The following is a 15113-nucleotide window of genomic DNA, read 5'->3' as shown; positions in this document are numbered from 1 at the left end:
CTCTGGGTCACTAACTCTTGCCCTAAGTAACCAAGAAAACAGCCCAAGTATGCAGATAGCTAAAATAGAGTGGGGGACAAGGCCATTGAAAATGGGGCAGTAAGAGTGCTGAGAGACCAGAATGTTGGATGAATTATATGTTAATGTCACCAGGATTGGTGACAAAGTTTTAGATGAAGAAGACAGTGAGGCATTTGCTAGTCTTTCCTGAATGAGGAGGAGCTCAGTAAATGGCACAAGAGAAGAAGTAGTAAAAGCTGGTTGGACAGCCTTATGAGAACTAGGAACTCCAAAGTAGCATTGAGAGCAAAAAAAAATCCCGTTCTCCAGTTTTTGGCCCCGGGGCACCTGGGATGTGAGAAAATAAACAGCTATCACTTGAGAGAGCAGCAAAAGAGAAGCAAGATTGTCAAGGGACAGCCAGATTTCAATGAGGATAAATGGATTTCCTTATCAAAGATATCATATTTGACAGTAATAAAAATGCATTCAAAATTGATATCATTAGCACCTTAAAGTATATTCGCTATGTTGCATCTAGGGAATTTGATTTTTCATGATTTCTTCAACTTAGGCTACAGTACAATAATTAGAGGTACAAAGCACCCTTCACTAAATTTTACAACAAAGTTTAATATGAGGGTGACCTTAATTCTGATCAAATCTTTTAATTTATAACTGCTCCTAAAAGGGAGCACTCAAGTTCTTTTGGTTTTCTTTAATGGAAAAATCAATGGGTTCTTGTTTCATTTCCGTGGCCCTTCATTCTCCCAGCTCTTGCCATTGTCCTTTGTCAGCTCTCTGAGATATCAACCCCAGCCTCATTGGGCTTTTTAAGAAAAAGTAGCACAGCTGACTCTGGGTGGAGTAAGTGCAATTTGGGCTCATCTGGCTGTTGATAGATGGAGATAATCCTGAGAAGGCAGACAACACACCCTGATGGAGCCATTACTGCACTAAGGGACTGAAGGCCTTGTGAATTGACCCAGTACCGGGAGAGCCCTTCCACTCCTGCTCATATCTCCTCAGAGTCCATATGGGAAACAATTAGAGATTTTTAAAAATGTATAATCCTCGGGTTCTTTGAGTTCTTGGAACTCAAAGGAGGGCAGTGGAGAAATAAACATCAAGCACATTCTAGGTGTATTTATTTTGCATGGAGCATTGGCTTCTTGATCTCAGCCACCAAGTTGGCTTAGAGTGACTCTTCTCATGTACTTGTCTATACAAGCAGTTCTTTAGTCTCATCTCTGATCCCAGAGTCACAGACTGATTGGACATCTCTTCCTGAGCTCGAGAAACATAACTTCTCCACCACATCCGCACTTTCGCTGACACATGTAGAAACTAGAAGACTCAATCTAGCCCAGGATACTGCCTCCTCTCTCTGTCTACCAGTTGGGGGTGGGAGTGGCCAAATGGAGCAAGAGACTCCTCTCCCCAGCAGTTGGTTTGTCCAACCATGCTTTCTGCTAATGTGCATTTGCAGAATGGCTTATTATTCTTGCAAAGATGTGGGTGGGTGATGGTGGTGGTAGGATAGGATGGCTGTGGTTAGTAGAAATGCCAACCTGTTTTGTGGACAAATATAGGGAGCAGGAATTCTCTGCATCAAGACTAGGACTGGGATGAGGGACCTCACATGCAAAATTTAAGGAGGCATTTGCTCTCAGTGTCATGTACATGCAAAGTTGGCACCCAAGGATGAGTGTCTCTTTACATTTTGCACTTAGGCCCCTCCCTTTCCTCACCACAGCCCCAGTTTGTTCTGCGTGGTTATCAGCAGAGTCTGCTTTTCCAGAAACTGCTGTGTATGTGATTTTGGAAGAAAGTGTAAGAAGAAAAATGGGGGACAAAATCCTGTGTGATCCACCCCCATTACCTCTTTCCCTCTCACTCATTTGGCCATAACTCCACTGGGCTCTATTATTCCTTGACCATGCCAGCCAGGTCCCACTTCGTGACCTTTGCACAGGTTGCAAGTCTGTGCCTGGAATATTCTCCCCCCGCCCCCCCGCCCCGGTATCTGTATGGCTCACCTCTTACCTCCTTGAAGTCTTTCCCAAATGCCACTTTCTCAATGAGGCCTACTGGGACCACTTTATTTAGTAGTGTAATGAGCCATCACGTCCACCTCCATACTCCTGATATACTCCCCAGCACCACTTTATTTTTTCTATTTATCAAGTGGCCCTTTATCACTTCCTGCCACTCTGCTTAATTTACTTATCATGTTTCTTGTTTCTTATCTGTCTCCTTCTACTCTAGCACGGAAGGACCACAAAGATAGAGATCTTTGTTTCCTTCCCAGATTTATCCCAAGTGCTTCGTAAAGAATCTGTCATATAGTAGGTGCTCAACAAATGTGTGTGTGTTTTTAATAACTTCTTGTCCCAAAGCAAAGAGACAAATTTCAGCCTAGCTTTTAATTTTAGTCTTCCTTGCCTCTGTCCATGAGATAAATGAATTTTGTCTTTCCCCATTTTCTTGTGTCGGATTACACGTATGACATATTGGTGGGTAGTAAAAAGATTCTCCAAACATTTACCAGTTTTGGCTATCTCATATATTTGGACCTGACCTTCATGGTGCAATTAGGTTGTATTCTGTAGGCACAGCACATACTGCAGTAGCAAAATAAACTGATTACGAAAGTTCATCATTTTTATGTCCCACTGTTTATCTGCTTTCAATCTATGTAATCTGAAAATCTTCTGTGCGACATATCCCCAAAAGCGAGAGTTCCTATTGGCACTCACTGCCTATTTATTATATGGGTGAAAATAAAAGGTTATGTTCTGGGCAAGGGGACATGCTGTAATTCAGCATCTTTATGGAGGACTTTTTATTTTGCATTCTGGATTTATTTATTATTTATCTCATACATCTGCTGTTGTTTCTTTGCCTCATTGCCTTAGCCTTTCTGATGGTCATGACATAGTAATTCGCCACTTGGTCTTCATTCTCCCTGTTCCCACTCAGTCTTCTTCCTCCCCATGCTGGATACCACCACCCCCACCCCACACCATGCCCAAACTGCTCCTTTTTCTCCCCTCGGGCAGTTCCTTAGTTTCCAGCAATTGTATAAGATGGCAAAGTGGGTAATGTGATAAAACAGATGATGAAAATATATTAAATTTGAGGATATGGTTAAATTGAGCATTTCTGAAAATAAAGCTCTGAGAAAAATAATAATTTAGGGTGCAATTTAACAGCTACATAAATGTTCACATAAAATGGATATCCAAATACATCCTGCTGTTGTCTGTCAGGGATAAAGGATTTCAAGGGCAGTTTTTCCCACTGGAGGTTAGTAATTGAGCCATATGGTTTATAGATTATTGAGTCCAGTGTTAGAAGTCCCTGAGAAACAGTTTTGGCTTAATAAGGAGCAATTGAGTAGTAAGGTACTTCCAATCCAATGCCCACTAATGTCCACTAATGATAGCTCAGATGTAAGAACAAAACTTAAAGCCCGTAACAGGTTTTCTCATCCTCGGTGATCATGCACAACATGCAAAGTATTCTAATGCCATTAAAAAATGGAATTTCTATAGAAGAATTTCTGAATTTTTCATGCGCTTCCAACTACAGTTATTAGATGAAATCTAGTAGGTGCTCTTTGGCTTTTAAGGTTCAAAAACGTTTCCTATGCCAGTGGCTAAAGTTATGGTGGAGGTGAGGACAGATGGACAGTGGGAGGGGGAGAGGCTGGGAGGAAAAGAGACTGTAGATGTTAAGAATGCATTTGTGGAGCTGATGCCAGGGTTTCAATACCAGCTCTCCCAAGGACAGGCTGCAAGAGCTTGAAGAAGCTCCCTTAGCCAACCTAGCCACTATCTTATGAGCAAATGGAAATGATAATGATTCTTACTTTTTAGGGTTGTTGTAAGCATTCAGTGACCCTACTTAATATACAGACGTTGCTTAGAACAAGATTTGGCACACAGTGAGTGCTCTGCAAATGTTAGGTATTGATATTATAATTGAAAATATTAAAGTCACACTTTCACTTTATTTTTGTAAACATAATGGTTATGGTATTACATATGCAAAGAATTTTTATGATGTCAGGATGAGAAGGGAAGGGGGTTGAATTAAGTCCATTGTAAGGTTGCCCTGCTAGAGGCTGTAATGTAGATGCCCTCCGCACACCAGCCCTGGTATCCACTGCTAGGAAAAAACCCAAAGCCCAAACTAAACACAGTCCAGCCTTGGTTAGAGGCCCAGCTGAGAAGGGTGTCTTTTGTCAAGTACAGACGACCAGAATGCCAGAGGCAGGAAAAGAGCAGAAGTACGAGACACAGACAGAAAGGCCCAGGGATCCCAGAGCCGAGCTGCTGCTATTCAGGCTGCAACATCACCTCAACTGTGGGAACATAGAACCAGACACAGGGAGTTAGGAAGCTGGGGGAAAGTACAAACACCCTACAAGTCTGAGAGCCCGCTCAGGAAAACAATCCCATTTCTTTTGCCAAAGATAAAGAGAGAGAGCCCTTTAGCCAGAGCCCTTCCCCAGAAGGGAAAAAGGGGTAGATTTCTTGCTTACTTTCAGGCCTAACTCTCCTTGGGGCAAGTCTACAGCCAGCCTTTTTTAATAAAGGCAGTTGCAGCAATTCTTAGAGTCAAAGACCCTAATCATCCTCTGAAAAGTCATCAAAGGCTAATTACACTTTTATTTACTTTTATGTTTGAAAGATTTTTTTCTCTAATGCAACACTCAACCTTAAGTGGAAATTTTGGCCATGAAATTGTTCAGGTTCATTGGACTACTGAGTGTGGAATCAATAGTCAAACTTCTCTACTACAAAATAACATTTGCCTGTGGTTAAAGTCAGAGTTTTAAGCTTTGCTTAAGCCACTAATCAAACTAGCCCAGGGGTTAACTGACAGGCCACATTCAGCCTGCCACCTGTTTTACAAACTAAGTTTAGTTGGAATGTAGGCACATCCACATGTTTACATATTATCTGTGGCTTCTTTGGATTTACAAAGGCAAAGTTGAATAATTGCCATAAAAACCATGCGGCCAGCAAAGCCTAAAATACTTACTCTCTGGCCCTTTATGGAATGTGTGCTGACCTCTGAAATAGTCAATAGAGGACTAAATTGGAATACAACTAGATAAATGATGTTTCTCTTCTGTTAAGAATGTTGAGAGTTCATTCATTTATTTGAAAATATTTAGTGAGTGTCTAGAATATACCTTACCACCTCCTAGATTCTAGGGGCACAGTCCTGGAGAAAACGGAGTGCTTATCCCCAAGAAGCGTATAGTCTAGTGGGGAGAGAGACACCAAAATCAACACATAATACAGCACATGCCTTTAAGGCAACATAAGTAAATATTGAAGGAAAAGTGAGCTAAGGTGTGCTATTTGCAGCAGGGTGGTGAGAAAAAGACTTGAGTAAATGACATGTGAGCAGAGATCACCACCCCCAAAATTAAGGAAGTGAGTCTTGCATTCAGTTAAGAGTATTGCTAACAGAAGTAAAAAGATGAACAAAGAAATGAAAAACAGGAACAGAAATGAAATCATGCTTGGTGAATTTGAGGAAAAGTAAGAAAAGATCAATAGACTATACTGGGTGAGCAATGGGAAAGGAAAAGGTGACAAATTTAGAGAGAGAGCAGGTACCAGATCTAATAAAGAATTTGGATTTCATTCTGTGAAATGGAAGGCCAGGAAAAGGTCTACTCCAAAGGAGTGAAATCATCTGATTCAAGTTTAAGAGCAATCACTCTGACTGTGGTAGGTAAAAGCTTCTGCTAGGTTTTGCTGCATAACAGACCACTCCTTCTCGTCCTTGCCCCCACGGAATCTCAGTGGTTTGGAGGCACAAAGGCTTATTTCTCATTCAGGTTAGATGTTGGCTGTTGTTGATTGATACTGTCTATAATCTATATGGAAAGAACAGCCCAATCTGTGATACCACTGGGCTCATGGCAGAGGAGGAAGAGAAATGGCAGGATCACATGGTGGCTCTTAAAGTCTCTGTGTTCAGTATGTCAATTTTACACACATTTTACTGGCTAAAACGAAGGACATGACCATGTCTGTTGTCAACAGATCTCACAGGAAGGAATATGGGAACAATGTTGAAATCTACAAAAGCAGTCATTGCAGAGGTTTTTGGGTCAGGATGATAGAGGTAGACATGCTGAGATGTGGTTGTATTTTGGATAAATTTTGGACTAGATTGCTGACTATCAAAAGATAGGAGAGAAAGAGAAGTCAAGAATGGCTCTACTATGTTTTGCATTTAACTGATACAATAGAGACAAATTTATGAAATAAAAAAAAAATCTAGCTCTTTCTGATTCACAATTAACACCTATTTTCTTTATGATCACCTATTTGCAGTTATTTTGAGGGCTTTGCTCTTTAGTGGTTAAGGCCATTAACTGCATGAGAGTTACTGCAGTGGTTAAGAGCATAAACTCTAGAGTCAGGTAAACTTCCCTGGGGTTTCTTGGATTCTCCTCTTTGTGACCTTGGGCAAATTGGTTATCTCAGAGCCTCCATTTTATAATCTGTATAATAGTGAATAATGTTTTCCTTAGAGAATGTTTACAGCATGAGTTAAAATACATGTCCAGACCATAATAAATGCCCATTTAGTGATATCTCTAACCATGGTAGCTCTGATAACTGTTTGTTATCAGTAAGAGTCTAAAAGGGAAGGTTTTACATGAGTGAGGAGGGGGACACCAGCATGGTAAGGAACCTGAGTTGATTTAAGAATATTGGCTCATCATGAGATGAGTCCTTTACTTTTTCTCCCTAGGTCCTTACAACAGGCTTGTGGAATGAGGCTTATCTCCCTCACTTTACTTATCAGCAAGCCAATGCACAGAGGCATTAAGTGATTTCTCCCAAGGTCACACAGTTTGTAAAGCTAAGAAGTTACAATTCAAACGCAAGCCTGCTTGAATCTGCAGCTTGTCCTCAAATAAATCAAGAATTTAAAGTCTTGGTGTTGCTTGCTATTTATAGTGCACTTATTTTTGATGGCATCAACTATCATAAAAGTTAAACTGATAATGTATGAAAGGCAATCTGTGAATTCACTTCTAAGAAACACTGAGAGTGATTCTTTTGCTCCATGCAGGCAAATCCTTCTCAGAGGATATATGCAAATGTAGTACAGAATTAGAAAGCCTTATTTATACTCTGGGGCCAGGGAAATAGCTTTCTCACATGGATATAAAGAAAGCTATGCATTGTTTAAGGAAGGTAGAGAAGATAGTGGAAAAGTCTCAGGCATAAGGAACGAGAGTGGAAATTTCTACTTGAAAGGAGACTATGGAAAGAATAAATGGAACTGAAAAAACGAATGAGTATACCAATCTAATAAGAAAAACATATTGAAAACCTGGTGCCCAAACCTGGTTGGATATGCATTGCAATCTGGTCCTTCATACATTACTCTAGGAGATCAAAGATGAAAAATAATCTGGAGAAATGCAGATTATAAAAGTATTCATATTCTTTACTTCAATAATTTCCCTTCTGAGAATTCATTCCTGGAAAGTGATTCAAAATACTAGAAAAAAAGGGAGATGTTCTTTGTGGAACTATTTGAACGATAGCTCCTTAAATATGTCTGTCCAACAGTTGGGTATGTTTAAATCAATTATAATACTACTGCTCCTTAGAATTCTGTACAGCTAATAAAGCTGTATAAAATTTTTCTTTAAAAACACAGATCAAAGAATGAAGTACTAACACATGTTACAACATGGATGAACCTCGAAAGCACGCTACAGAAAAGGTGCCAGACCATTAAAGACAACTTATCATATGATCCCATTTATCTGAAATGTTTGGATAGGCCAATCTGTGGAGACAGAAAGTAGATTAGTGGTTGCCTTGAGCAGGGTGCATGGGAGGGGGCCGGGGAAACAGGAAGTGACTGCTAATGGGTACCTGGTTTCTTTTGGGGGTGATAAAAATGCCGTGATTTAGATTGGGGTGATGGTTGCACAACTCTGTGACTATACTAAAAACCATTCAGTTGTACACTTTAAATGGTTGCATTGTATCTCAGTAAGGTTATATCTCAATAACAATGTTAAAAAAAAATACAAGTATTTACAAAAAGGAAAACCAAGTTATATAAACAAATGAAAAACAAACTAGAAGTAAACGTAACCAAAGGCCAACAGTGGTTTGGTTCAAAGGGTGCATTTATGGATAAAAATGTTTGCCTTCTCTAGTCCAAATTTTTTATAATGTGATTAGATTTCTTCTTTCATTAAAAAAAATACATATATATAATTAGCAAATTGAAGAACCACTGTCTTTTATCATCGTGCCTCTGCCTCCACCAAACCAGTCTTCTTTCTTTCTACTTTGTTAAGTCAAGATTCAGAAAATTTAAGGGCATCTGGGTGGCTCAGTTGATTAAGTGACCAACTGATTTTGGCTCAGGTCATGATCTCAGGGTCCTGGGATTGAGCCCCACATCAAGGCTCCTTGCGCAACGAGAAGCCTATTTCTCTCTCTCTCTCTCTCTCTCTCTCTTCCCCTTTCCTTCTGCCCTGGACCCTGCTCATGCTCTCTCTCTCTCTCTCTCTCTAAGATAAATAAATCTTAAAAAAAAAAAATCAAAATTTATAGTGCGGCAGCTTGCACAAAACCCTGCTAGCCACTTCAGGCCTTTCCATACAATTCTATGAACGAAAGAGACAACCATGTTAATGGGTACAACCCCAAATGGAAAACATATATACACATTAGAATTCTGGCATATTGAATATACCTGTGTTTTCATTTTTTAGGAAGTGATAGAAGCAATTGCTGAGTGTGCATTTAAGACATCACCTTTTCCAATTCTGCTTTCATTTGAGAACCACGTAGATTCGTAAGTATTCCACACATCCAATGGGAGATCTTTTTCCCAAATAGTGCATGTTTAACAGTTGTGCATTGGATTTAAGATTATTTGATTTATTAATGGTGTTCCTCAGTTGTGCTATGTCTTAAGTGTCATGTTTTCATCTGCATATGTTGGGATTCATTAGCTCAAATCTCACTAACATTACAATAATCCACTGGACTTGTGGAATCTATTTTCAGGCCACTGTAGGATTTTAAATTAAGGACTCCTCTTTTTGCAACACTGTGGAATAACGCATGCCTCAGTGGGACACTGAGTGGGACACTCTTATAATCCTCCTTCATTAGCTCCTTCTATTACATGCAAATTTATAGTCCACATGAAAATGGCCAGTTCCGCACACGCTGGAACTGGTGGAGGGAAAGCTGTAAATTGTATTCTGCACTTAACACAGAACTAAGACCACCTAATGCTCCCTCCTTCCTCTTCCCATCGGTTTCCCTTGTTAGTATTTGCAAATGTGGTTCTATTTCAGAATAGCCTGCACTTATTGCTAAGCCACACAAAGAAAAGACACTTTTGACTTAATCTTTTATATTCATTTTATCAGAAAATGCCAGAGTAAGACACATTTATATCTAAAATATGGGCATGAGTTTACCCTATGGTTACTCATTTTAAAGTGCTTCAAAATGAAAGATCTTCTCTATAATGAATCCAAATTCAAGAAACTAAAATTCTACTCCATGGAATAAATGTCTGAAGGTGTAGTATTGACCACCTTTGCACAAAAAAAGAGTATTTGTGATGCCCTCTCTTCCACTTCAATGACCTAAGCCAGATGTCTCAACTAAAAGCCAACATCTCCTGTCCTAATGTGACTCGTGGTTTCTTTCTTTACCCTTTGTTGTATTGAAAGTCTTTCCCGGGTCATTGATTGATTCCCTTTGTTCAACTAATTTTGCAACACATACTTCAATTTACTAATTTTTAAAGAATTCACTAAAATCTGAAAGAAACAGTTTGGTTGTGAGGAAATTTCAGCTTGAGGAATTTCCAAGTACTTAAATGTGATCATTTGTTAATGTATAGATGGAGAGACACCTTATTTTGAAGTAACCAATTGTATAATTATCTGTATTTCTAGTTTGCCCTTAGGAAATCCATATTACATTTGCCAGCTCTTGGTTCTGTTTTGCTGGGAAACAGTCAGCCAATGAATGACTTAATCATTTGGCAGATAGTTTTTCTAACAGTTCTGAAGGGGCAGTTGAAGAGAAAAGAATTGATTCTGTTTCATTGCTGTCTCTCTTCGAACTCAAGGGAGTGCCTCCTTTAGATGCTGTATTTAATACCTCATTTGCTGTGACAACCCTGACTTGCACATGAGCATTTTCTCATCTCTGCCTATCCATTTGTAATTGGGCTCTAACAGTGCTTTCACACCTTTCTTTTAGGCACTGTAGTTCTCAGACTTGTTGGTGTATTATGTCCTTTTTCAAGAAATATCTCCAAATCTCGCACATTTATTTTCTTCAAGAAATGTTTCTATATAAATTAGAGAAGATGAAACGCCATAGCCCCATTCTTGATTGTCACAGCTGCTTCACTGAGCTTTCCTATAAGGTAACCAGAGAGGTATCAACAACCACTACCACCGCAAACAAAGTAACAGCTAAAATTATTGCATTTATATTATGTGTGGAGCAGCCTTACAGGTGTAAATTCATGTAATCCTCATCACAAACCCAGGTGTCCCTCGGAATAAATACTATTATGATAATCGTTATTTTGCAGATGTTGAAACTGAGCCCCCAAAAGAGTGAGTAACTTACCCAAGGCTGTGCAGCTAAAAGGTAACAGAGCTGAAATTCAGATCTGGCTGGTCTGGCTTCAGAAATCACACATTTAACCAACACTATCCCCACCCCTAAGCAGATGCCTCTGGAGCCTTCAAAATATTGAATTAAGACAACCAGAGCATCCGCAAGGCAACTGTCTGTAGATATTCACTTTTATGTGGCTTGTGACCCTTAACCACAGGACATTTTTTGTGGTTTTCAACACCAAACATACAGAGAGCTAAAACAGGGCGTGAAAACTAAATCTTGAGTTGCACACAAAAGCAAAAAGTATCATGATACTGTCCCTTCTGGTTTAAAAATGAGATATTTAGCTATTAAAAGTTTATTAATAATTTATAGGTAACCAAAGAAAATAGGAAAATAGCCTTCCCAGGATGCCTAAACCATTGAGATAAGCTCATGACAGTGAAATAGCAGGATACGGAAATCTATTGGGGAAGTTTCTTTGCTTCGTTTCCATTGTCTTCGAGCTTCACATGCCAAAATTGCTCAGTTTCAATCCTCTCCTGGGGGGCACTATCAAACACCCAAAGAAAATCTTTTTTTATCTTTGCTGGTAAAACCCCATGCTTGAAATGTAGGCCACCTCACCTCATTGCTGAATTTGGTGGCAAACATCATTCTTCACTTGCAGCTCTCTTTCCCACTAAACCTAGAAATAAATCTCAGAATCCTTCTCAACACAGTGGCCAGGAGACAACCCCCCCCCCAAAAAAAAAGATATCTGCAACCTATTTACCATCTCTGGTGGACCATTTTATTCCCCCATGTGCTGCATATACAAAATGCCAGATTCAGGGATCCCTGGGTGGCGCAGCGGTTTGGCGCCTGCCTTTGGCCCAGGGCGTGATCCTGGAGACCCGGGATCAAATCCCACGTCGGGCTCCCGGCACGGAGCCTGCTTCTCCTTCTGCCTGTGTCTCTGTCTCTCTCTCTCTCTCTGTGTGACTATCATAAATAAATAAAAATTAAAAAAAACAAACAAACAAACAAAATGCCAGATTCAGAACTGTGCTTCAGGCTGCTTCGAGCCACATCTCCCAAACAAACTCATGCTGGAACAAAGGAAGAAATCCACTGGATTTTCTGGCTTTCTCTCCAAATACTCGAAATGACCTATCTACAAACAACAAAGAGAATCTGCCATTCCATTAGCTGATGACAACTCATCCTTCTCCACATGCTACATCAGAATCCCATAAAATGCAGATTCCTGAGCAGCATTCCCATACTTGATTTGAATGTGTAGAAGTGAGGCTTTGAAATCTTGAAAGAAAAAAAAAGTCCTAGTTAACTCTAATTCCTCCACCTAATTTGTGAGTTAGAATTTCCATTAAAAGAATTTTACACTGAATTTGAGCAAAGTAACCCCTAGTTCTGGTTCAGCCACAGATAATATGAGATTTTAGACAAGGTCCTTAATTTCCATGGGTTATAGCTTCCTCCTCTATAAAGAAGGTTGTTTTAGTTCAATGTGGAGGACTTACACCATGACATTTTATGGGGCACGATCCTCGGTCAGAAAACTGACCATTGGGCCAGGTGCTTACATTTTAGGAGTGTGTTAATATGTTCAGACATCCCTGCTATGTCTTAAAGCTCAAAATGTGTTTGTATTTCCTATCATCTCATCTCCACAGTAGCCGATGTGAATGCTCTAAGGGCTTCAGGTTTTTTTCTTGCTCTCTAACTACAATGTGAATGTCTTTTATTTCTGCAATTTTAACCCACAAAGTTTCTTTGTTTTTCTCTGACTTTCTCTATTCACTATACTCTCTGCTCTGATTCTGCTCCCTGTGAGATGGATGTGTGTGTTTGTGGAGAATTGAGTAGCCTGATTACCAAGTAGCACATTTCACTTTTTCTTAGAAAATTACCTCTTGTTCTTTTCATCTCAGTTGACTTTGAAGCAAATTTTAAAAGATCAGATTTAGATCCTTGCACTTCAGAGTGATTGATCCGTGGACCAGCAGCATCTGCATCATTTAGGAGCTTAGTAGAAATGCAGAATTGGGTCAGCTGGCTGGCTCAGTAGATAGAGCATGTGACTCTTGATCTCGAGTCATGAATTCGAGCCCCACTTCGAGTTTGGGTAGAAATGCAGAATCTCAGGCCCCACACTGATGTTGCCTAGGAAGTTTCCTTTTCTTAAGACCCCAGGTAATTTGGATGAAGTGTCAGAATGTTGCTTTAAACAGTGTGGTCCACTACCTACATCAGAGCTACCTGTAGGCTTGTTACAAATACAGGTTCCAGGATTCCTCTCTCAATTCAGGGCCAGGCCCTAGGCCCTACCACCTGCAGCATTAACAGCTCAGGTAATTCTTTAGTGGAATCAGGGAAGATTTTGCTCCAACAAAATCCTTCCGAGGGCCTGGTTTGGGGACGGCCTGACAAAGGACAAAGGATTCAGCCTATCACCTGCTTAGGGACACCTGGAACATTGCCTCAAAATCCCTGCACTGGTATGAATATGGATCCCCTAAAAATTCTGAAACCAGGGTATTAGGGTAAAACTCTCTTTTTACTCCAGGTCTCTGATCAAAGGAACTTGGAGCTCCCAAATTCCAAACCTCAAGAAAAATGTCATGACTTCAGCACCTATTGACTTACTTTAATTTATCACAACAGTTCTCAAACTTGAGCATGCTTCAGAATCATCTAGAGGGTGTTTGAAGACCCCTGTGCCCCACTTGTCCAGACATCCTGACTCAGAACCTGCATGAGAGGCCCTAAATCTGCATTTCTGACCAGCTCTGGGTGCTGTTGATGCTACTGGTCCACAGACCACACTTGGAGTAGCTAAGCTCTGTGACACTCAGTAGCGTCATTCTGTGAAAGTAAAATGGAGAGTTTGGACAGTTTCTCCTGTGCAGCCTGGAGGTGTTGGCCGGGCACAGATGGGCTTGTCTCAGCTACAGCCACAGAGCCAGCTGGCTTGGTTGAGCCACTGGGCTAGCTATCCTTGGAGTAACAGAGTCTGAACAGGATGCCCAGGGCTGCTCTGCCAAATCAGCTGCTTCTCTGCTTGCTCCCCAACTTCTACTGAGCAGTCCTTAAGCAGTCATCCCCATGCTTTTCAGGATCAGTTCTCTGGATGGCAGGTTTTCTTCTCTCCCTAATCCTGGTGAGGAATAATCTGAAGGCTGCACAAACCACACAGTAAAATCTTCTATAGGTCAAGAAAGGTAGATGAGAAGGTGGGAGGTTGTTATGCAGGGCTTTGCAAGTTCTGTGAATCTCTTCTTTGCCTCTCCCTGCAGTTTCAACAAAGCAATGACCTCTCTGAACCTCAGAGAACTCATGTGATCCCCAAAATATATGCCTTTAAAAAGGATATAAAGAGTGATTTTCCCTGTAGACCATGGCAATATGATTTGAATCCCCCAGAGCACCCCTTCCCAGGGGAAAAAACAAAAAACAGTCCATGATCCAGTCTTAACAGTTACAGAAGAAAGAAAGAAAATAAGAATCACATTTTATAATCAATTTGAATTGTAATAAAGAAGGGTCTTTTATCATTTACTCTTCTTACTACAATCCCAGTTCTGCTCAAATGTATTAACATTACCTCATGCAGAGACAACTATTGAAAATCAAGTTTGACAGCCTGTAGATCAAACTCACAGTCCATAAAACCCAATGGAATTGGATACCTTTATAATGATATTTAACATTCTACAGAATAAGGAAAAAATGTTATTGCTTTTTAAAAGGTCAAAGGAAGCAGGAGTATTGAAAGATGTGGATGTTCCCTCGTATCGACTGTATTTATGTGTTACCAAGTATACAAGTTGTCCAGTCTAGCTGGCGGATGCTGTCTCGTAACCCTGGATCATCTTACGTTTGCCCCACTCTTTGAACGCCTCAAAGGCATTTTGTATGCATTACCTCACTTCATCTTCTTGGCACCTTCTGTCCTTTTCCAAGAACAGTTATTATTCTCATTTTATAGATCCAGAGTGGTTAAGAGCCTGGAGCTCAGGTCAGCAACCCTACAGCTCTAGCCTTTGTCTATCAGATCAGATTAGGCTGACACCACCTATGCTGCCCTATTATGCATGTAGCAGTTGCATACAACTTTCCCCAGTGTGCCTGCTTCTTTTTCTTTCCTCTAGGATCCCACCCCAAGTAGACACTCTTCTGCCTGACTGCTCTTCTATGTTTTGAGATTCTCTCTCTCTGTCTCTCTGTCTCTCTGTCTCTCTCTTCCTCCTGCCCTTCCTCTGCTCTCTTCTCTCACCTCCTTAAAAACACTCCTTTGCAGTTAGCTTTCTGCAGGTTAGGCAAATCTCAATCAAGAATTCACACAGAGGCATGAATGGGTTCTGCCCCAAGGTCTTACATTTGACTTAGAATCAGGAAATTGAACAAAAGGGAATGAGTCCATAATTCTGAGACGTT

General features: G+C 40.4%; 1 protein-coding gene across 2 annotated transcripts in view; it reads left to right on the top strand.

The window, feature by feature from the left end:
* PLCB1 (phospholipase C beta 1) overlaps window positions 1–15113 on the top strand; it is a 670476-nt gene that overhangs the window by 498261 nt on the left and 157102 nt on the right. For both annotated transcript variants that reach the window (XM_025469336.3, XM_025469337.3), the window contains exon 12: window positions 8786–8868. In XM_025469336.3, the coding sequence (XP_025325121.1) occupies window positions 8786–8868 (83 nt within the window). The remainder of the gene's footprint in view (window positions 1–8785; window positions 8869–15113) is intronic.

Source organism: Canis lupus, chromosome 24 (assembly GCF_003254725.2).
Source record: "Canis lupus dingo isolate Sandy chromosome 24, ASM325472v2, whole genome shotgun sequence".
In the NCBI taxonomy this organism is placed as follows: Eukaryota; Metazoa; Chordata; class Mammalia; order Carnivora; family Canidae; genus Canis; species Canis lupus.
The sequence above is the reverse complement of the archived record's forward strand: the minus strand, read 5'-3'. Positions and strand labels throughout refer to the sequence as shown.